The sequence below is a fragment of the Oncorhynchus clarkii genome, chromosome 26, assembly GCF_045791955.1.
Source record: "Oncorhynchus clarkii lewisi isolate Uvic-CL-2024 chromosome 26, UVic_Ocla_1.0, whole genome shotgun sequence".
NCBI classification, from domain to species: Eukaryota; Metazoa; Chordata; class Actinopteri; order Salmoniformes; family Salmonidae; genus Oncorhynchus; species Oncorhynchus clarkii.
In genome coordinates, this window is record NC_092172.1 from 15,778,318 (window position 1) to 15,801,787 (window position 23,470).

The window sequence follows — 23,470 nt, forward strand, 5'->3', positions numbered from 1 at the left end:
GCCCTCACATAGACAAATACTCCATAACTCTGTGGCACAGTCTAGCCACACCCCTACTGAGAATTTGACCTGAAGGTCCCAACAACAACAAGGCTTTACGTTGAACACACACACACACACACTCTCTATGGACTCATCATCCCCTAAAAGTTTGGACCCAGCTCTTGTCTTACCCTGAGGTGGGACTTCTCTCCAAAAATGTAGAGGGCAGCCTGCTGTTTGAGGAGCTGGGCATGCAGGCTCTCGCTGCCTGCAGGGGGCGCCAAATCCTTCCCTGCCAGCCTGGCACCAACATCGGTTGCAGAAGGGTGCTGGCTGAAGCGGCTGCTGGAACGCAGGCTGGCCCAGACACCTGCAACAACACAGAGAGAGAGAGAGAAGTACAGTTAGAGTTGGCACTGCAGGCCTGTAGAGGGCTGGAACACACAGGCGCTAACTAGCCTGGTTCAATACTCATGTGCTCCTCTGTCGTTATCTTTGACATGACAGTGTATGACCACAGAGAGGGGTTGGTTAAGCACAAACAGCCGAGACAACAATACTGGGGAAACAGATAACGAAATGATAATGACAGAATGGCACATAGCGACATGAAGACTACACCATATTGACACATTGAAGAATAGAATTTGGACTCAAATCTACGGGCACAGATCTATTCATTCACTAATCCAAGGGGAGGAAACTGAATGATGCTCATTTCTCTTTGACAAACCACTCCCACCAAGATACCAACAATAAAGATCTGTATATGATAGAACCTTTTGTGATAAACCATACTTCCTCTGCTTTGCTTATGCTGTTGTTACTGCCCCTAGGGGCCCTGTCTGAGCCAGGCTGTAGATCAGGAAAAGGACACCACATTTAGCGTTTAAGCAGCTTTGGCATGGAGTACATCGTCCAATTAAACTGCCGGATATCAATTACAACAATTTATAGTGAGCTCTCAACCAATCAAACCATCAACCAATAGACAGGTAACTTACATTCTAAATCCTATCTCGGCTTGAGACGGCTAGACACACATTGAATACACTGCAGAGGTTAAGCCACAGAGGCCTCCTTCCCGAGCTGCCTGTCATGACTGAGCTGGGCCAACAGTACCTCCCTTAGGGCCAAGACTGCTGACTGACCACATCCACAACTGCTGAGACTTCACATTCAGTGACAAGTGGCCCACATTTACCCTGAAGTGGACCACTGTCAGATTATTTTCCAGCAGAGAAGAACCACAGCCTTGCCCAAGCGCACCAAAAGAGGAAGCAATGGGTGAAACTAGGAATCTCTACAGAGATACTCCTTATTACTCAAAATAGAGATGAGCACACAGGACACAGGATACGTTTTTAACTGTTACAGAGGCATGAGTGTGGGTTACATAGAATCAATGACCAGGAAATAAGAAGATGATGTTAATGAAGAGGGTTGGAGAAAGAAAGGGGGGGAGATCTGAAGAGAGTAGACATATCCACTATACCTTGATTTTGGATTCTCCCCTTAGTGGCAGGTTTTTGGTTTGAGTGAGTGAATAGCTTATCTCTGTACCCAAGCACTGGCAGGTAATGGATGCGGGGTGAGGGGGGCACAGAAAGATCACAACATCAGATGGACATAACATACCAGCACACACTCAATCCCCCAACCGTAGGGGCAACATAGTGCCGCACACAGTCATAAGGTTACCTGGGGGGTTACATCAAGGGACCAGGACATGGGTTGACTATGTTTGTTTATTCCATGTGCAACTCTGTGTTGTTGTTTGTGTCGCACTGCTTTGCTTTATCTTGGCCAGGTCGCAGTTGAAACTGAGCACTTGTTCTCAACTGGCCTACCTGGTTAAATAAAGGTGGAATAAAATGAAAATGGGGAGCTCCAGACTTAAGAGACCAACAGGGTTGGATGGTGGAAAGATATGAAAACCAAAGGAAAATATGAATTTGCAATTCAGTCTTGAGATGAACAGGATGGAGGTAACATGCATGATATTGTAGACCATTGAGTTAAACACTTTATAAACTAAACACGCTGAAAATAAACAAGGACATAGCACACGCAGCATAGCACACGCAATCAAAATGTCGTGCCAACCAAGAGCTCCCTTCCAGAGAACTGAAAGAGCTGTCTTTATTTCCTCCTTCCTTACTGCTGATGCGCTCTTAAAGTGGCAGCACATGGTGAAGGCTCCGTGCAGGGTTCCACCACAATGTTGCTTAAAAACGATGATGAATATCCCACAGAAGCCATGCTACTGGAAATATTTGAAGATTATTAAGAAGACAAATCAAACTCCACTTAATGCTGCTGGCAATGACCCTGAAAGTCACCTTTGGGTATAGCAATCTTGTGTTTAAATATTACAGGAACTGTGGCAACTAACCTAACAATACACTTATGCACTTCAACTTCCAGAGAAGACTTCTCTCAAACCATGATGCAGACAGCTGCATGCCAATAACAGACATCTTATAATTTCCAGAAAATCTAGGACACATCTTCACTGGGCATACCAGACTACTAGGTCACATTTATTTGGTAAGATACAACTAGGCCATGTTCAATAAGAGTTAAGAGATCAACAGATGAATTAGCATGAATCAATAAACAGATCAACCTCCTTGTTAACATTACACTAACGATGGGATGTCGGAGACCACAGCATGTGCTATATTTGTAACGGAAACTGCTCAGTGTATTGAACTGGGCCATGCACAGTCATTTGCCTAACGTGTCATTCCACCCCATACCATTACTGTAAACGGTCAGAAAACTCCTGTGAAATCCACGTGCATTATGTGCTCCTCCTATAGGATGTTTACCATGTTGAAGTGGAAATGTGTCAATCTGTTCATATGAAGTTGTGACCTACTAGCATAGTGCACGAGCGGGGCACATCTGCTACCCTAATGAACATGTAGCACACAGACCATCACCATGTGTATTAATGGCAAATAAAGCTGAGTCATAGACCAAAAGGGGGCTGAGTTTATTTCCAGAACTGCGGTTGCAGTGTGATATACTGGACTTTGAGGAAGTGACACGTGGGCACAGCACTCACCTCCTCTGGCAAAGCTGTTGGAGAAGGGCATGTCCAAATGGACGGGAGCCATCTTTGGTATTCTAGATGTCCTTCTTTCACTGCCTGAAGAGGACACACAGGCATGAAACGGGGATAACACCACCATTCAGCTGTAACCAGGACACACACAGTAACACAGACCCAGAGAGGACAGGGAATGAAAACCATGCCTGGATGACTAACCATCTATATTTGTCAGACACAGCATCTGAGAACATAACTACCCAACAGTGTGTCTCAGATACTTCCCAAAATGGACACAGACCTGGGAGATTAGGCCAGATTGAACGCAAACAGGGATTATTTAAGAGTTAAATGAGGCGAGCGAACAGAGTTGCATTACCTACATTTAGGAAAAATACTGATTGCTGTGTTTCAAATTAGGCCTAAGCCTTGGGCTCACACTCGACAATCGTGTCCCGTTGCTTAAGTTCCAATCAGCGGATCTGAACAAAATCAGAAAGTCTGAAGCTATCAAGCCTTGGGAATCCTATTTTCCCCTTTAAGACTATTTGATCCCTGCAGACGTAGATCTTAAAGCTGGGAGATGGATGCCATTGACATTGATTCAGGGTGTGTTTTGATCCAGTTCCCAGAGACTAAAGATCTATTGTGGTTACATGGGAAACAGAATCCCGCTGACTTTGCGTAGGGTATGTGCTGGTCACACAGCTCTCTGGACTTCCACTCGGCGGTGGGGTGAAGTCTGGGGAGATGGATGGAGGGTGACCCCTGGGTGTCCTGTTCCTCTTACATAACCACAACATTGTGCCGCAGTTCCTTCCAAACACAACGGATACAACATAAATAACAGGCAGCGGCCTAGAGGAAACCTCACTAAGATAATCAGCAGAATAAAACTGAAGGAACGAGAACAAACACACAAAAACAATAGTGACAGAGTGGGAAAAATACCACCAGTCTAGAGCAGGACAGAATCCAGAGCGGAGCCCATAGCAGAACAGAGCCCAGAGCAGAACAGAGCAGGGGATACCTGGTGAGAGGCCGATGAGAGAGCGGTTGGACAGAGTGTTGCTGCCGTTCAGTTTGAAGTAGACGGGGATGGAGTTGAGGATGGCCTGTAGATACTTCTCCTGCTCCAGACTACTGGACAACTCTGAAGAGTTGGCAGGGGCTAGAGGGAGAGGACACCAGTCATTAGACATATTCATCCTCAATGGTCCAAATTGTATAACATGACTGTGTAATGCAAGTCCTTTAAATTCCATACGGTGTATGCCTAACGAGAATGGTATCAAAAGGTTTCTACAGGTGTGTGTAAGTAATGTACAGTACCAGTCAAAAGTTTGGACACACCTACTCATTCAAGAGTTTTTCTACACTGTAGAATAATAGTTCTAATTCTAATCCAAGATGGCGTAGTCAGACGTCTTTTGTCTTGTCGTACATATTTTTTCCACGCATATATTTTGTATATTTTTCTTAACGTCAACTTCAACATACTCTCCTGCAATCCGCCTCACCCAATGTGGTATAGATCTGCTATTTTCTTTACTTTTGAACCGGAACCCCCAACAGAAGCTAGCCAGCTAACTAGCTAGTAGTCAGCTAGCCACTGCTAGCGGTCATCAGCTACCTTTAGCCCGGACAACTCTCGCCAGTCTGCACAGCGCGACTCAAACCAGAGCAAATCTGACTTATTTTTCTCCATATCTCTGGATTCCTACCGCAAGCTCTGAACCTTTCCACCTGGATCATCGCAGCTAGCTAGCTGCTATCTGATTGGCTTCTCCTGGCTAACGTCTCTGTCCCGAAGCAAGAACCAATTAGCCTGGAGCTAGCCTATGCTAGGCCCATCTACCGGCTAGCCAACGAGGTCCATCAGCCACTCCTTGGGCAACGATACCCATTTTGCCAAATGGCCTGGACCCATTTTACTGTTGACATGGAGCCCTGCTGACCCATCACGACTGGACTACCGACATAATTCGCCAGAGGGTTTTTTCCAACTGGCTCCTCTGTCGCGACGTCCCCCGAATGCCCATCTGCTATCCACGGCCCGCTAGCTGTCTAGAGCATATCGGACTGTTAGCTGAAGAGGCCCATCGGACAAATTCTTTGGCCACTATACCTATTTGGCCATTTGGCCTGGACCCTTTTACCACGCGGAGACCTGCTGATCCATGACGACTGGTTTGCCGAAGTAACAGCACAAAGGGGCTACAACAGACTTCTTCCGTCGCAACGTCCCTCTAAGGCCCTTCTGCTAGCTTGCTAGCCCCGGCCCGCTAGCTGTCTGAATTGCCGTGTCTCCGGCCCGCCGAGCAACTCACTGGACCCCTATGATCACTCGGCTACGCATGCCTCTCCCTAATGTCAATATGCCTTGTCCATTGCTGTTTTGGTTAGTAATTATTGCCTTATTTCACTGTAGACCCTCTAGCCCAGCTCAATATGCCTTAGTTAACATTTTTGGGATAGGGGGCAGCATTTTCACTTTTGGATGAATAGCATGGCCAGATTGAACTGCCTCCTACTCTGTCCCAGATGCTAATATATGCATATTATTATTAGTATTGGATAGAAAACAGTCTCAAGTTTCAAAAATTGTTTGAATGATGTCTGTGAGTATAACAGAACTCATATGGCAGGCGAAAACCTGAGAAAAAATCCAACCAGGAAGTGGAAAATCTGAGGTTTGTAGTTTTTCAACTCAGCCCCATTGAAGATACAGGGTGATATTAGTTATGTTTCACTTCCCAAGGCTTCCACTAGATGTCAACAGTATTTAGAACTGTTATTGAGGATTCTACTCTAAAGGAGGGGCTCATAAGGGCTCTTTGAGTGAGTGGTCTGGCAGAGTGAAACAGCCTCGTTCTGGCGCGCTCACGTGAAAGGTAGCTACGTTCCACTTCATTTGTACAGACAAAGGAATTGTCCGATTGGAACATCAAACATATCAAAATATAGTTTTTATTTGAGATTCTCTAAAGTAGCAACCCTTTGCCTTGATTACAGCTTTGCACACTCTTGGCATTCTCTCAACCAGCTTGATGAGGAATGCTTTTCCAACAGTCTTGAAGGAGAGCCCACATATGCTGAGTACTTGTTGGCTGCTTTCCCTTCACTCTGCGGCCCAACTCATCCCAAACCATCTCAACTGGGTTGAGGTCGGGTGATTGAGGAGGCCATGTTGCAGCACTCCATCACTCTCCATCTTGGTCAAATAGCCCTTACACAGCCTGGAGGTGTGTTGGGTCATTGTCCTGTTGAAAAACAAATGGTAGTCCCACTAAGCGCAAACCAGATTGGATGGCGTATCCCTGCAGAATACTGTGGTAGCCATGCTGGTTAAATGTGCCATGAATTCTAAATAAATCACACACGGTGTTACCAGCAAAGCACCTCCACAACATCACACCTTCTCCATGCTTCACGGTGGGAATCACACATGTGGATATCATCCGGTCACCTACTCTGCGTCTCACAAAGACGCTGCGATTGAACCAAAAATCTCAAACAGACTCATCAGACCAAAAGACAGATTTCCACCGGTCTAATGTCCATTGCTCGTGTTTTTTGGCCCAAGCAAGTCTCTTCCTCTTATTGGTGTCCTTTAGTAGTGGTTTCTTTGCAGTAATTTTACCTGATTCACAGTCTCCTCTGAACAGTTGATGTTGAGATGTGTCTGTTACTTGAACTCTGTGAAGCATTTATTTGGGCTGCAATCTGAGGTGCAGTTAACTCTAATGAACTTATCCTCTGCAGCAGAGGTAACTCTGAGTCTTCCTTTTCCTGTGGCGGTCCTCATGAGAGCCAGTTTCATCATAGCACTTTTTTTTTTTCTTTTTTTTTTTCGGTTTTTGTGACTGCACTTGAAGAAAGTTATTGAAATGTTCCGCATTGACTGACCTCCATGTCTTAAAGTAATGATGGACTGTCGTTTCTCTTTGCTTATTTGAGCTGTTCTTGCCATAATATGGGCTTGGTCTTTTACCAAATAGGGCTATAATCTGTATACCACCCCTACCTTGTCACAATACAACTGATTGGCTCAAACACAATAAGAAGGAAAGAAATTCCACAAGTTAATGTTTAACAAGGATCACCTGTTAATTGAAATGCATTCCAGGTGACTACCTAATGAAGCTGGTTGAGAGAATGCCAAGAGTGTGCAAAGCTGTCAAAGGGAAAGGGTGGCTACTTTGAAGAATCTCAAATATATTTAGATTTGTTTAACACTTTTTTGGTTACGACATGTGTTATTTAACAGTCTTGATGCCTTCACTATTATTCTACAATGTAGAAAATAGTAAAAATAAAGAAAAACCCTGAAATGAGTATGTGTCCAAACTTTTGACTGGTAATGTGTGTCATGTACCTGTTGAAGATTGGTTCTGGGACTTAAAGAGTCCCACCACACTCTTGCCGTGGAAGCCTCCGGATCGCAGCAGCACAGCTTTGGTGCGGGGGTGTTTCCAACACACCACTGGCAGGCGGTTGTGTCTGTAACAACGGGCCACCTTCTGCAGGCTGCTGTCCTGCACCGACTGGGGAACCACCAGGAGCCCTGGGTAACTGTGGGTTACACACACCATCAGCCCATTCAGCATGGAGACCACTACTGGGACACCTATGATGGCAGTTTAATCTGATACAACCAATACATGAACATTGAATACACCTCTGAGCAATACACATTGCTCATGGCGCCAACTTCTTATCTGATACGACAAAGTGCGTTGTGTGTACCTGCGACAGAGGGAGTAGAGTCTGTTGACTGCAGTGACTCTGAACTGCTCTCCTGTCTTAGAGCGGGAGGAGCTGGCTGTGATGGTGCCCAGGCCCAGCCGCTGGTAGTCCCGGAAACACGCCCGCTCCACCAGCTGCTCCATGGTGGACTTCTCTGACGCCCTCAACGTGCTGATGGGGGGTGGCTCACCCTCATCTGACACTGAAACACACAAGCAGGTCAGGAAACTCTAGCTCGTCAAAACTCCCCTCCTCTTCTTCCTTGTAGGAGTTTAACATCAGTCTGCTCCTACCTGAGATGTCATCATCCTCGTGCCAGGTCATCCGACTCCCTCTGTCGTTCTTCTTCAGCGTGGTCTGACTCTGACGGCCCATGGTGATCATCCCAGCTCTCTTGGCTCCTTTCACAATGGTCTTGGACAGCGTCCTGTGAGGAGGAGGATAAAGAGAACATCATTTATCATGTCTGATTCCAGCGTCAGATAAGGACGATTTCTAAACACTTTCAGGCAGTGTCTGTTGTGGGAGGTATTACAGGAACCTTTCAAACACATAATGGGATTTGCCATCCAAAACAACTTTAACAGAACATTGACGAGTTGACTAGAGTGCGTCACTGTGCACCACTCAGACAGAGGTGGGACTGACCTGAAACCTGTGTTCCTCTCCTTCTGTTTGGGAAGGATGAGTTGGGGAGTGGTCTGGCCTGCGTCACTGTGCGCCACTCAGACAGAGGTGGGACTGACCTGAAACCTGTGTTCCTCTCCTTCTGTTTGGGAAGGATGAGTTGGGGAGCGGTCTGGCCTGCGGCGAAGGCAAATGTGCTGAAGATGGACTGAGGGTAGCGGATCCTCTGGACGTGTTTCCTGAAGACCTCCACCATCTCTGAGCTCACCTCCTCGTCAAACGCCACCTTGATCAACTGGAGGGGACACAGGACGCATCAGGGAACCTGTGAGCTCATTGCCTCCAGATTAAACATATGGCTTTCCATGGAATGGCTGGAAAATAATAATGCATTCATAAATCAAAATGTCTCGGCAGATATGCACATCTGTGAAGCCCCAAAAACTCTGCATATTTCTATTCACATGTTGTTGTTTTTTTCCTCGCAGGGAAGCAAATACTAATAATTGCAAATCGGAAACAGAATGTACGGAATGTTCACATATTTCACACAGACTGTCTTTCCAGAGTGAGGTCCGCTTCTCATTGACCGCCCTGACCCATCCGTCCCTCCTCTCCCCATCCATCCCTCCCCCAACATCCCACCAGTTCCTGCCCGAGGAGAGGAGATCTAGTCCCCCCCCTGCTCTCCTGTGGATCCCCAGCAGCCTGCAGCTCTCAATAAAGGCCTGATAATGCACCCCAGACTTAGACAACAGCCCTCTGGCCAGGCTTAGCAACACACTCACACACGCTCGCTAACACACACACACACTCACACACCCACAGGCCCAGCTAGGCCAAGTGACCCCCTCGCCACATAAAGGCCTGTTTTATTGTCCGTGTTACTAAAAAGATAGGAATGAACCATAGCAATTTTACAGCACTACATGAATTGTGAAAGACCAAAAACATGTGCACGGTTGCCTTTTTTTCTTCTTCAAATCAAACTCAACATAGGTTACTCGTATAACTTCCAAGAAATGTAGTGATATCAGGCTGGATATAGGGCAGAGTCTGTAGCATATGCATTTATTTAATCTCTCCAAATGTCACAACTGATCAGTAATTCTGGCTTCTCTGTGAATCTGTTGTACATGTTCTGCAATCTTACACATGGCTTGGGCAAAAGGAGGGAACACTCACATACTTGGAAAAACTACGTTAAAATCTAAGAAATAGGACTTTGTGTACTTAATGAGAGACATGGGAACAGTAAACATGTCGTTGCCCATGAATGACACATGAATGACACATTTCAGTTAATTACTACAGCTCCCGCCTTGGGCAATCAGTGTAATTTTGTAAATGGTGGATCTCTATGGCAAGACACATCATTCACCCAAGTTACGCCAAAATCGGCCCAGTGCGGTCTGAGATAGACTAATGAACGAATGAGCGGAGACAGATCCACGAACGGAGACAGATCCCTCCACTATGAAATCAATAATGGAAAAGCCCATAGCATCATAATCACCTCTTCAATAATGTACCTTCATCATCATCATCATCATCATCAGGAGTAGGTGTGTGTGTTACCTGGAAGGATGCCGAGCGGAGCTGCAATCCCTCCTGCATGTTCTGCTGCAGTTGGTTCTGGACGCTGATCTTCTTCTCCTTGGTCAAGGTGGACACTGGGAAGCTCCTGATCACAGCCTGCTCCCCCACTACACACACACACACACACACACACACACACACCATCTCAACATACACTTCTATGCTAATGTACCTCATCCACACAACATAGTCCAAAACAGGCTTCATCTCAAATGATACCCTATATACATTGGGAATCCCAAAGTGCACTATCAACTTCTTATGCGATACCTCAAGAAGGAAAAATATAATTAGATGCTAGCTGGATGATTTACCTAGTGGGTCGTGTGGGGAGCCCTTGAAGATGATGCGGTAGGAGGTGAGGAAGAGGGCTCCCTCTGCTGGCAGGATGTGCGGTCCCCCGAGCATCCCCCCTGTAGCCTCCTCTCTGCCATCAGGGTCCAGGACCACTCTAAGACCCTCCGACACAAACTCTTCACCAGGGAGCAGCGCTGGGCGCAGGATCTTAGGCTGGGTGGCGTAGAGGATGCACATGTCAAACACACTCCATCAGAACATACTGTATGCACTGATACCTGCACACACACCATGTACTTAAGCATGTCAACTAGGGCTGACCCCATTTAGCTGACTGGTTGATTGTCTGGTCGGTAGGCTGTTGGTTGAACGAGATTTCTTTAGTCGAGCAGTCACTATTTTCATGGTGGACAAGAAACCTGTCTGATTTGCGACTGTCTCAGTGGACTAATTCATTGCGGAAGATACGGGATGGCACCGTCTATCACTCTAAGATATTTGATACTGAAATTGTATATGATCATATTAGTGCAACAATAATAAATCAATTGAATGTTATTTTATAACAAATTCGCATTCTCCCGAATTGGATACAGTCGCTGTCCGCGGTCCTGAAATAATCTTCAATGCAGAGTAGAATTTAAATGTACCTCTTTATAAATCATCCATATATATCTACAGAAATAAGACAGGTCTTGCTTCTGTTGCCTGTTTGAGTGATTAGTTAATAACCTAATGATTCCATGAGGACCAAGCCTCATGCAACAGCAAAATGTCAAGATAAAGCAATTTCACAGATTCGGCTGTTTTTAATCATTGCTATGCTGTAATTTAAGCTTTACATTTTTTTGGGGGGGGAGGGTTAGTACAGACTGGTATTACTTATAATGTATTTAGTGTTGTTTACACTCTTCCAAACAGGCGGAAAAATTATATTGTAATCAAACAGCACCTGTTTGTCACACATAAAATGTACCCAGCTCTCACTCCTGTAGCCTCCTTGTCCTTGATCACCTTACTGTTATTATTACAATTATTATTATAATCATCATTATAATAATAAGTAATGTCGTTATCATTAGTGGTCTTGGTATAGCAGCCTTGTATAACCACCATCAAGCTGTATGCAAAAGAGCGCGTCCTGTTTAGTCTTAATACCATAACTTACTAAGGCCTATATTTCAATATACAGTATAGGCTACTGTATTAATCAAATCATTCGTTCATGCCATCACAGCATACGATAACATTCATGTTTTGAAATGCAATCAAGCATTTTCGTTTTAAAATTAAATAACAAAGGAAGCTTTCAATAATTAGCCCAAACAACAAACCACAATTCATGAATGCATGCAACTGTTTTTAGTCTGCTGTAATAAAAGCTTTATACAGACTCTCTGGTCCACTTATTTAGTGTTGTTTACACTGTTCCAAATGGTTAGAAAAAATGATATTGTAATCTAGCAGCAACTGTTTGGCACACATAATACTGACGCAACACTAAGTCAAATGTCTTCCACAGATCTGACTTCCCCTTTCCCTCCTGAGCAGCCAGTAAACATTCACCCGTTTCGAGGTTATTTTTTCACGTCCTCCGCATCCATTTTGCTGTCACCTGTATTACGGTGGTCAGAGTTTGTTATAACCAAATATTATTGTGATTATGATAGGTTATAGGTCAGGTCTTATTGGTTGCGTGCATGCGATGCATACATTTTTCACATAAAGAGAGCAAGGGTTGAGGGAATGTTTTTCCTAAACAAATGAGGTATTTCGGTAACAGAACCTTTCTGTCAGAAACAAGAAAGAAACAAAATGGCTGTAATTATGTTGCAGCTTCAGCAGACAGCGGCGATAAACACTTGCTGTGGTGCCTGTTCGCTGCAGCAGGGAGGAGAAAGAGACAACGTGCACCAGTCACCCAGGCACTCATCGTCATTTCATTTTAACACAGCGTGGCTATCGGGCTCCCTTCTTGAGTCATTTGTGTGTCTTATTTCATCAAATAGTTGGAATAAAACACCAGACAAACTCAGTACATATACAATGCCTTCAGAAAGTATTCAGATTCCTGGACTTTTTCCACATAACAGCCTTATTCTAAAAGTATTAAATAAAACATTTTCCTCAGCAATCTACACACAATACCCCATAATGACAAAGTGAAAACAGGTTTTTAGAATTTCCTGCACATGTATTAAAAATAAATAGAAAAACCTTGTTACATAAGTATTCAGACCCTTGCATTGAGACTCGAAATTGAGCTCAGGTGCATCCTTTTTTCCATTGATCATCCTTGAGATGTTTCTATAACCTGTGGGAAATACAATTGATTGGACATGATTTGGAAAGGCACACACCTGTCTATATAAGGTCCAACAGTTGGCAGTGCATGTCAGAGCAAAAACCAAGCCATGAGGTTGAAGGAATTGTCCTAGAGCTCCGAGACAGGATTGTGTCGAGGCACAGATCTGGGGAAGGGTACCAAAACATTTCTGCAGCATTGAAGGTCTCCAAGAACACAGTGGCCTCCATTATTAAATGGAAGAAGTTTGGAACCACCAAGACTCCTAGAGCTGGCCGCCCGGCCAAACTGAGCAATCGGGGGAGAAGGAGGTGACCATGAACCAGATGGTCACTGATAGAGCTCTAAAGTTTCTCTGTGGAGATGCTAGAATCTTTCAGAAGGACGACCATCTCTGCAGCACTCCACCAATCAGGCCCGTATAGTAGAGTGGCCAGACAGAAGCCACTCATGAGCAAAAAGGCACATGACAGTCCACTTGGAGTTTGCCAAAAGGCACTTGGAAGACTCTCCGACCATGAAAAACAAGATTCTCTGGTCTGATGAAACTAAGATTGAACTCTTTGGCCTGAATGCCTGGCACCATCCCTACGGTGAAGCATGATGGTGGCAGCATCATGCAGTGGGGATGTTTTTCAGCAGCTTTCACTGGGAGACTAGACAGGATCAATACAAAGATGAACAGAGAGATGAGTACAGAGAGATCCTTGATGAAAACCTGCTCCAGATCGCTCAGGACCTCCGACTGGGGTGAATGTTCCCCTTCCATCAGGATAATGACCCTAAGCACACAGCCAAGACAACACAGGGGTGGCTTCGGGACAAGTCTCTGAATGTCCTTGAGTGGCCCAGACTTGAACCCGATCAAACATCTCTGGAGACTTGAAAATAGCTATGCAGCAACGCTTCCCATCCAACTTGACAGAGCTTGAGAGGATCTGCAGAGAAGAATGGGACAAACTCCCCAAATACAGGTGTGCCAAGATTGTAGCATCATACCCAAGAAGACTTAAGGGTGTAAACACTGCCAAAGGTGCTTCAACAAAGTACAGAGTAAAGGTTCTGAATACTTACATAAATGTGATTTCCTTTTTATTTTTATAAATTAGCAAACATTTCTAAAAACCTGTTTCTGCTTTGTCATTATGGGGTAGTGTGTGTGTTGATTTTGCTATTTTTTTATTTAACCCTTATTTTACCAGGTAAGTTGACTGAGACCACATTCTCATTTACAGCAACGACCTGGAGGAGAGGAGATGAATGAGCCAATTGTAAGCTGGGGATGATTAGGTGTAATTAGTGACCACAGAAAGTCAGGACACCCGTTTAACGACCCATCCAAAAGACGGCACCCTACATAGAGCAATGTCCCCAATCACTGACCTGGGGATTTGGGATAATTTTTTAGACCAGAGGAAAGATTGCCTCCTACTGGCCCTCCAATAGCAGCATCTGGTCTCCCATCCAGGGACTGACCAGGACCAACCCTGCTTAGCTTCAGAAGTAAGCCAGCAGTGGGAGGCAGGGTGGTATGATGCTGGCACTGATGATTGATTAGGGAAAAAAATATATTTTAGAATAAGGCTGTAACATAACAAAATGGGGGAAAGGTCAAGGGGTCTGAATACTTTCCCAAGGCACTGTAGTTGATTTATTCAAACACATAGGGTGTGTCTATATATGGAAAAATACACATTTAAAAATTTAGACCAATAGATAGACCAATAGTTAAAAGAACAGATGACCCTCAGCCCTAATGTCAACATATCAGTGCATTGGATAAGGATAAACATCAACACAAACGTTGCACCTAAACAACAGCTGAGCATATCGAAGACAAACGTATCACACACACACACACACACACACACACACACACACACACACACACACACACACACACACGACATAAAAGCAACACACCAACACACTGTGTGTTACACGGACACTCAGCATCAAATAGCGTATAACACAGCTTCCTAGTTACTAATGCGATGCCAAGAAAAACAAAGCATGTGTTCCGTGGAGACTAATCATCAGTAATACTCCCAAGTTAATCATTTGGTCCTACATTTTTTACTACTACAATAATGCATTTAGTTCATTTTGATATATGCATTGAGTGTAGTCTACGCAACATCTTTCCAGGGACCTTCTGAATTAACTCAACTTTTACCACACACTACCACTATATGTTGATTTACATGCTTCAAGAAATGCTGGAGGATCCAAAGCAAACCTCTCGTCAATGAGCACTGACAACCGCTGAACATCTGCTTTGAGGTGCTTCGAAGCAACCTGCAAATCCAAACTCCATTCCACTGTGTTGGAAGTCGGTTTCTCATCAGCTCCCCAATAGAGCCAGGTCTGAAAGCAGCTGGTCTAACACTGCTTTGTCTCTCTAGCTCATTAAACTGTAGCCAAGTTGAGCACTCTTGTGTGAGGGGGCCAAGACAGTAAATGCCCTCTAGTCAGAAGGGCATGGTTCTGTGCAGTGTTCATATCTTCCATGGGGAACAGAATGGTGTCACTGGTCCATCAGATGATCACAGCCTTTGTGTGTGTGTGTGTGGGGGGTGTGGTATTTTCTGTTTACTCTCTAACAGAGGAAAGCTCTGCTCTACCTGAAGGGACATCCATGCTAAGGTCAGGTAGGTCCAGAGGCTTTGCGGTTGAGTTCTGGCCAATAGATAAGAGGAACATGGTCCTGCTGGTGTTGGATGGCCCAGGGCCAGGGGCCAGTGTGTTAAAGGCCCCAACGGTCCCCTAGCACCCCAATGAGGCTGCCAGCTGGAACTCTAACAAAGTATTCACCCCTACACACACTAGACATTAGAGCCAGCGATAGCTACTTATCACAGTGACCATTTTCACTGCTTGTAGCTTGGAGTGCCCAAGGTACACCAGTACGCCCAGCTCCCTTAGCTGATTGTTTAATCCCGACAGACCCAACAGCGCTACCTCCTCCTCCCCCTGAACCTTGGGCCAAAGCAGTAGCAGGTTCCACATAGAGGCAAGGAGAGCTCCAACTCTACGAGTCATACATCTCTGTGCTGATGGCCCACCAGGGTCATTCCTGCGCTTGTTTACAGAGTTCATAGGATTGAATGTGCTGCTGGCAGCAGAGATGTGTACAACATGGCCTCAGCCATAAATGTCAGACAAGGCCCTGCCAGACAAACTTACAAATCAATTACACTGGACCTGACTGGGCCCGCAGAGACCTATCAAGAGCTGGCAGTGTGGTAAGGAGCACAACAGCATCCGTGACTACTGTAGCCTGGCTTCACTGTAATAACCCCAGTCTGATGTTTGATGAGTGATGACAATCTGACGACTGCAACATTACTGGATGATAGGCACTTCAGCTACAGCACACCACTTCCAGGAGAATAGGGGTTCTAACACCACTTCCAGGAGAATAGGGGTTCTAACACCACTTCCAGGAGAAAAGGGGTTCTAAAACCACTTCCAGTAAAATAGGGGATCTAACACCACTTCCAGGAGAATAGGGGTTCTAACACCACTTCCAGTAAAATAGGGGTTCCAACACCACTTCCAGTAAAATAAGGGTTCCAACACCACTTCCAGTAAAATAGGGGTTCCAAAACCACTTCCAGGAGAATAGGGGTTCTAACACCCCTTCCAGGGGAAAAGGGGTTCTAACACCACTTCCAGTAAAATAGGGGATCTAACACCACTTCCAGGAGAATAGGGGTTCTAACACCACTTCCAGGAGAATAGGGGTTCTAACACCCCTTCCAGGAGAAAAGGGGTTCAAACACCCCTTCCAGGAGAAAAGGGGTTCTAACACTACTTCCAGTAAAATAGGGGATCTAACACCACTTCCAGGAGAATAGGGGTTCTAACACCACTTCCAGTAAAATTGGGGTTCCAACACCACTTCCAGTAAAATAGGGGTTCCAACACCACTTCCAGTAAAATAGGGGTTCCAACACCACTTCCAGTAAAATAGGGGTTGCAACACCCCTTCCAGGAGAATAGGGGTTCCAACACCACTTCCAGTAAAATAGGGGTTCCAACACCACTTCCAGTAAAATAGGGGATCCAACACCACTTCCAGTAAATAGGGGATCTAACACCACTTCCAGGAGAATAGGGGTTATAACACCACTTCCAGGAGAATAGGGGATCTAACACCACTTCCAGGAGAATAGTGGTTCTAACACCACTTCCAGTAAAATAGGGGATCTAACACCACTTCCAGGAGAATAGGGGTTCTCTAACACCACTTCCAGGAGAATAGGGGTTCTAACACCACTTCCAGGAGAATAGGGGTTCTAACACCACTGCCAGTAAAATAGGGGTTCTAACACCACTTCATTATCAAAGGACACAGGTTTACTTCAAAAGGCACAAAAAATTACTCCAATCATTAACCTCTTTGGGCTAGCGTCCCACCTCGACAACATCCGGTGAAATGACAATGATTTTGATGACAGATTACAGAGTTTCAAATTCTAAACACCTATTTTTTAATATTTATAATTATTTTACCCCTTTTTTCTCCCCAATTTCATGGTATCCAATTGGTAGTTCCAGTCCTGTCCCATCGCTGCAACTCCCGTACGGACTTGGGAGAGGCGAAGGTAGAGAGCCGTGCGTCCTCTGAAACACAACCCAACCAAGCTGCACTGCTTCTTGACAACGCCCGCTTAACCCGGAAACCAGTCGCACCAATGTGTCGGAGGAAACACTGTACACTTGGTGACCGTGTTAGTGTGCACTGCGCCCGGCCCGCCACAGGAGTCGCTAGAGCTCAATGGGACAGGAACATCCCTGCCGGCCAAACCCTCCTCTAACCCAGACGATGCTGGGCCAATTGTGCACCGCCCCGTGAGCCTCCTGCAATAGAGCTTGGACTCGAACCAGGATCTCTAGTGGCACAGCTAGTACTGCGATGCAGTGCCTTAGACCACTGTGCTACTCGGGAGGCATGTTTCTAAACATGTCTACATTAATGTGGTTGTTACCGTGATTCCGGATAATCCTGAACGAATTGTGAATAATGATGACTGAGAAAGTTGAAGTGTTTAGAAATATTCTATTTTTATTTACAATACAATAAAATAATCCAAATGGTACTGATATTCTGATATGTTTGATAAACTCCATTTCTATTCAGACAGACATATTAGAGAACTCGGTGGCTCAGTGCAGGGCAGCACCTACCTTCTGGATGGGTGGCCCAGTGCAGGGCAGCACCTACCTTCTGGATGGGTGGCCCAGTGCAGGGCAGCACCTACCTTCTGGATGGGTGGCCCAGTGCAGGGCAGCACCTTCCTTCTGGATGGGTGGCCCAGTGTAGGGCAGCACCTACCTTCTGGATGGGTGGCCCAGTGCAGGGTAACAGTACCTATCTTCTGGTTGGGTGGCCCAGTGCAGGGCAGCACCTACCTTCTGGATGGGTGGACCAGTGCAGGGCAGCACCTACCTTCTGGATGGGTGGCCCAGTGCAGGGTAACAGTACCTATCTTCTGGATGGGTGGCCCAGTGCAGGGTAACAGTACCTATCTTCTGGATGGGTGGCCCAGTGCAGGGCAGTACCTACCTTCTGGATGGGCGGCAGCCTCCTGCTCTCCCTGTGGACTGCCTCCAGAGTTTCCATCTGCATGGCCACGATGCCTGGGGTCAGAGGTCATGACCAGTTAGCACAATGTCATGCACACACAAAAACACGTTACCCAACCCAGGTAAACATAAACACATGCTTATACACCCCTAATTACAACCCCAGGAAGCCTATATTTACAGATTTGAAGACCACCACCTACAGTGAGATACACAAGTACTGGGATGATACAATGACTATGAGGTTAAACTGTCAGCTTTAATTTGAGGGTATTTTCATCCATATGGCCCTTTGGTAAATAATGTATTGTGTCATTTTTTTGTATATAAGAACATGATGTTTCTAAACACCTAATTTTTGAAATTATTATTTTACCCCCTTTTTTCTCCCCAATTTCATGGTATCCAATTGGTAGTTCCAGTCCTGTCCCATCGCTGCAACTCCCGTACGGACTCGGGAGAGGCGAAGGTAGAGAGCCGTGCGTCCTCCGAAACACAACCCAACCAAGCCGCACTGCTTCTTGACAACGCCCGCTTAACCCGGAAACCAGTCGCACCAATGTGTCGGAGGAAACATTGTACACTTGGTGACCGTGTTAGTGTGCACTGCACCAGGCCAGCCACAGGAGTCGCTAGAGCTCAATGGGACAGGAACATCCCTGCCGGCCAAACCCTCCTCTAACCCAGACGATGCTGGGCCAATTGTGCACCGCCCCGTGAGTCTCCTGCGATAGAGCATGGACTCGAACTAGGATCTCTAGTGGCACAGCTAGTACTGCAATGCAGTGCCTTAGACCAATGCGCTTAGACCACCACTGTGCCTTAGACCACTGCGCTACTCGGGAGGCATGTTTCTAAACATGTCTACATTAATGTGGTTGTTACCGTGATTCCGGATAATCCTGAACGAATCGTGAATAAGGATGACTGAGAAAGTTGAAGTGTTTAGAAATATTATATTTTGTAAAGTGCTGGAGTACAGAGCCAAAACCACAAAAAATGTGTTACTGTCCCAATACTTTTGGAGCTCACTGTTTGTCAAAGAGTTCATCTGCTCAGAGGCTGTAGGAATCCACAGCGCTACAGGCCTGCACTCAGAATACACACTTCAATCAGCATCCAGGGATACCTTGGCAAAAAGGGTTAACTGATAAAGCTCACAGAATTAGGACAGTGGGAGTTTGCTACTGAAGTCAGAGGTCACAGTGCTTGCTAGCTACAGAGCTCCTGGATAGAGGTGTATTGGGGTTTAATTGACGTTGTATTTGGTAGTATTGAGGTTGACTGGGGGTCGTACGGTACCTGGGATCATGCTATGCAAACTCTTGATGTGGTCCTGGCTGACGCCACTCTCGGTGCACACCTTGTCAATGAAGCGGGCGATGAACCGTACCACAGAGTTGGCTACATCGCTGTTCTCAGAGTCCTCAAAGCCACTCTCTGTGTCAAAGCTCTCCGCCACACTGCCTGCAATACTGAAAACACACATTTACATTTTACATATATCAGATTTTAGTCTTCATTAATGGCATGAGAATAGAACAGGCTGCAGAGAAGGACGCTTGAAGTTTTCCCAGAGATGCACATGACGATATTGCGTGTCTGAGGTCTGTGAGCATGGCACACCAGCAGTCTGGCGAGAGGTCAGCTGTGATGCCAGGACCTCTCACTCGGTCTCTTGGCCACGCTACACTTTTCCCATGGGACGGTGATGTAACGTCCCGTGGGGTTTACAAACACACAGATCCAGAAGCCTCTCTGTGAGAAACAAAACAAGTCTGGGGCAAGAACCAAAAGAGGGGGAAAAATAACCAAATGAACACAGTGTGGCCATCGCCTTTCCCCCCCTACTCATGAAACTAGTGGCAAAATAAGAACTAAAGGATTCATCAAGGTGTAGTCTTCAACATTCTCCATGTAAACAACTCAAAGGGCCTAAACTCTGCAGTAATACACTTCAGAGGGGACTAGCTAGGGGGCTACCGTGTAGAAGCAGCGCATACAGAAAGTGAAAGTGAGAAACTCTGGAGATAAGGCCTTGGCAGACCCTTCTCCATTTCTGAGAAAAGCCACACGTGCAAATTTTCCAAACTTGGTACACATTACATTACTCTTAGTGCGTAGCACTGGAAATCCCAATCTTTGTTTCTTTTGGCTGAGTGGAGGTCGCCCCCCACCACCACAGACAGGCTGAGTGGAGGTCACCCCCCACCACCACAGACAGGCTGAGTGGAGGTCGCCCCCCACCACCACAGACAGGCTGAGTGAAGGTCGCCCCCCACCACCACAGACAGACTGAGTGGAGGTCGCCCCCTACCACCACAGACAGACTGAGTGGAGGTCGCCCCCCACCACCACAGACAGACTGAGTGGAGGTCGCCCCCCACCACCACAGACAGGCTGAGTGGAGGTCGCCCCCCACCACCACAGACAGACTGAGTGGAGGTCGCCCCCTACCACCACAGACAGACTGAGTGGAGGTCGCCCCCCACCACCACAGACAGGCAGAGTGGAGGTCGCCCCCCACCACCACAGACAGACTGAGAGGAGGTCGCCCCCCACCACCACAGACAGACTGAGTGGAGGTCGCCCCCCACCACCACAGACAGGCTGAGTGGAGGTCGCCCCCCACCACCACAGACAGGCTGAGTGGAGGTCGCCCCCTCTGGCAGACCTGAGGCTGAAACTCCAGCAGGTGATCGGACAGCCAACAGGATGGACGTGGGAGTGGGCAGGATATGGCTGAGGAGGTGCTGTACACTGATCCGTTTTAGAGGAGAGGAGATCATGTACACGGTGAGTAATGCCATGTCCGCCCACAGACTTATGACTTTATGACAAAGTACAAAATACTCCCCAAGCAAGAGCGCTATCGTCCTAGATAACAACCTTACATTTCAGCTCTTTTTCTCTTTCCGATCGAGTGCATTTCACTCTAGGGGGCCATGAGCTTCTGTGTACTGTGCCAAACTAACTGTTGATATAGCTGTGGCGAATAGCTAGGTGTCAGATTGAACTGACTGAGTATCAGTGGGGTGCAGTGAGGCGCAACCAGCTGCTCTGCTTGCCTGTTGGTGACGATGCTGTTGCTGCCGCTCTCCCAGTCAGCGACGGGGTTGGCTCTGAGCAGCTTGTTCTTGCTGGTGTCCAGGGGGACCAGCAGGTAGACGAGGAGGCTGGCGTAGTGGATGGCCTGGCTGAACACCGTGCTCTCCTCGTTCTTCACCAGCTCCTGCTGCTTCTCCTTGCTGAGGCAGGGCCAGGCGCGCAGCTGCTCCGCCGCCAGGTCCATGGCCGTGCGCTCCGAGGCGCTGGGGGCCGCCGGGGGCAGGGGACCTTGTTCCTGGGGGGGGGGGGGGGGAAGATATGGGGGTGTTCAGTGTCATTCTGCATATGGGCCTAAAAAAGTGAGAGAAGAAAGACCATTGTATGGAACCTCTCATTCTCTTACCTTTAGCCTGGCACTGATGCCTAGTTTGTCAGGGGCGGTGAGGTACAGGGCTCGGATCTGGTTCTGGACCTCGCTGTAGAACGTGGCCTCCCAGAACTGCTGATTGGTCCAAATGGGATGGTCCTGGACACAGGTGTAGGCAAACTGGCTCACACCAGCTGGCAGTTTCTGCAGACACGAGGGAATATTTTGACAGTAAGAGGCTGAGGAGTCGACGTTTTCAACAGTTTACACTGAAGCGCTGACCAGCCAAACGTTCAGACCTGCTGACTGTCTGCTTTTGACTGAACGTACAAGAGAGTAGTTTGGGCTCAACGTCTCACAACTCGTGAAACTAACTGGGCTGTGGTGAGCATAGCTTGTAAAGACGACCATTAAAACCTGGGTGGAAATAGGAAAAGAATCCAAAGCTGCCAAAGGTTTCAAGCACAATCAATCATTTCTCGTGGGCTGTAAGTTTTTAACACATACAACACCACACGAAGAACGTCAGGCTCCCGCTCTCTCTCTGGATGAGCACTAAAAACAGGGCCTTGAGGGTTTTTCCACGGTATGAATAGTGAAGTGAAGCACCTGCACACAGCACCTAGAGGGAGCATGCAGCTCTGCTAAAGCCATGAAGACTGTTCCTATGTCCCGATATAAACAAATGAATGTTTGGCAACAGCTGTAACACCTACCAGTCCCAAACCCAAGAACACAACACTGTTTATAAATGAACATCCTTACCCCCCCCCCCCCCGCACCTCTATGTTCCTCTCTTCCCCCTGGCCGAGTCTGAAGGCCATGTGTCTTTCTTTAGCGACGCTCAAGCCTCTTATTAGATTAGCTTCTGATTTCTTCCCTCTGAGCCTGACCCAATACAACACGGCGCTGTTCATTATCGTCTTGGTTCTCCCTGAATGATCAGCGGCAGTGGGGCTACTGTAGTTACGAGGAAGCAGAACTAAAATAGCTACAGTCCCGGCACCCTGCTGAGGCTTAACCGAGGGCAGGGGTCCGAGCACAGAGCCCTGGGGGAGTGAGAGAGCAGTGGGCGGAAGTTCAAAGGTGAGACTGGGGTTGGAAGTGATTCTAGTGTACGATGGCCTGTGTAGCTCATCGTCTCTCCTCTCCAGAGAGGTTTGAAGGCCGTTGGAGGGCAGCAGTAGACCGCCTGCTCTGTTTCCTCCCTGCGCAGGACAGCCCTATCCCTCTGATGTAAATGATAAATCCACTCGTAAGCCTCCTGTCTAAACCACTGTCACAAATACATAATTCACCTCCAAATGTACGCAGTCCGTCAGAGTGCAGCTTCATATCGTTAGGGAAGTAAGGAGGATGACGCCAATGTCAAAGCTCGTACGGATAGTTTCATTTTCCCGGGAATGTTTTATACACATTACATCTTCACAGGAACACGGTGTCCTCCACACTCAGCCATTTACAGGGAGAGCAGGGGGCTGGTCTACCAACCCTCTGTCGACAGAGACAAATCTGACACGGCCGCAAGTGTTTTCAGGACAAACCGTGGCGCTAATAGACTTGCAGATTACCTGATTGGATTAACAAATTTAGACTAAATGCACAGGGGTCAGTGTTAAAGGATGGAAATTAATGAACCGTGGCCATTCATGGAACATCGACCAATATGAAAAACAAGAACAGTAGACGCTTTAATGCAGCTGTTATTCTGGGACCTGCACCAGAGAACAATATTTACAATATTAGTCATCATGCTCTCATGTCATATGGTGTGTGGGTTTTGCAGCAAATTGAGTGGAGGTGTGTGTCCTCTCCTGTTAAACACACAGCCTGCTCAGTTGTCTGG

The 23,470-nt window shown here is 46.7% G+C and overlaps 1 protein-coding gene across 3 annotated transcripts in view; it reads right to left on the reverse strand.

Annotated features, from left to right (window-relative positions):
• Positions 1–23,470, reverse strand: part of LOC139384484 (myotubularin-related protein 13-like) — a 144,836-nt gene that overhangs the window by 12,129 nt on the left and 109,237 nt on the right. The window contains exons 18-31 of one of the 3 annotated variants that reach the window (XM_071129271.1): positions 21,661–21,828; positions 21,278–21,552; positions 19,512–19,684; positions 18,190–18,263; positions 10,330–10,525; positions 9,995–10,122; positions 8,536–8,711; positions 8,083–8,216; positions 7,790–7,991; positions 7,419–7,615; positions 4,071–4,211; positions 3,056–3,139; positions 1,478–1,552; positions 174–352 (exon numbers count right to left, since the gene is read on the reverse strand). In XM_071129271.1, the coding sequence (XP_070985372.1) occupies positions 174–352; positions 1,478–1,552; positions 3,056–3,139; positions 4,071–4,211; positions 7,419–7,615; positions 7,790–7,991; positions 8,083–8,216; positions 8,536–8,711; positions 9,995–10,122; positions 10,330–10,525; positions 18,190–18,263; positions 19,512–19,684; positions 21,278–21,552; positions 21,661–21,828 (2,202 nt within the window). The remainder of the gene's footprint in view (positions 1–173; positions 353–1,477; positions 1,553–3,055; positions 3,140–4,070; positions 4,212–7,418; positions 7,616–7,789; positions 7,992–8,082; positions 8,217–8,535; positions 8,712–9,994; positions 10,123–10,329; positions 10,526–18,189; positions 18,264–19,511; positions 19,685–21,277; positions 21,553–21,660; positions 21,829–23,470) is intronic. The other 2 variants (XM_071129272.1, XM_071129273.1) reach the window with 2 other exon arrangements.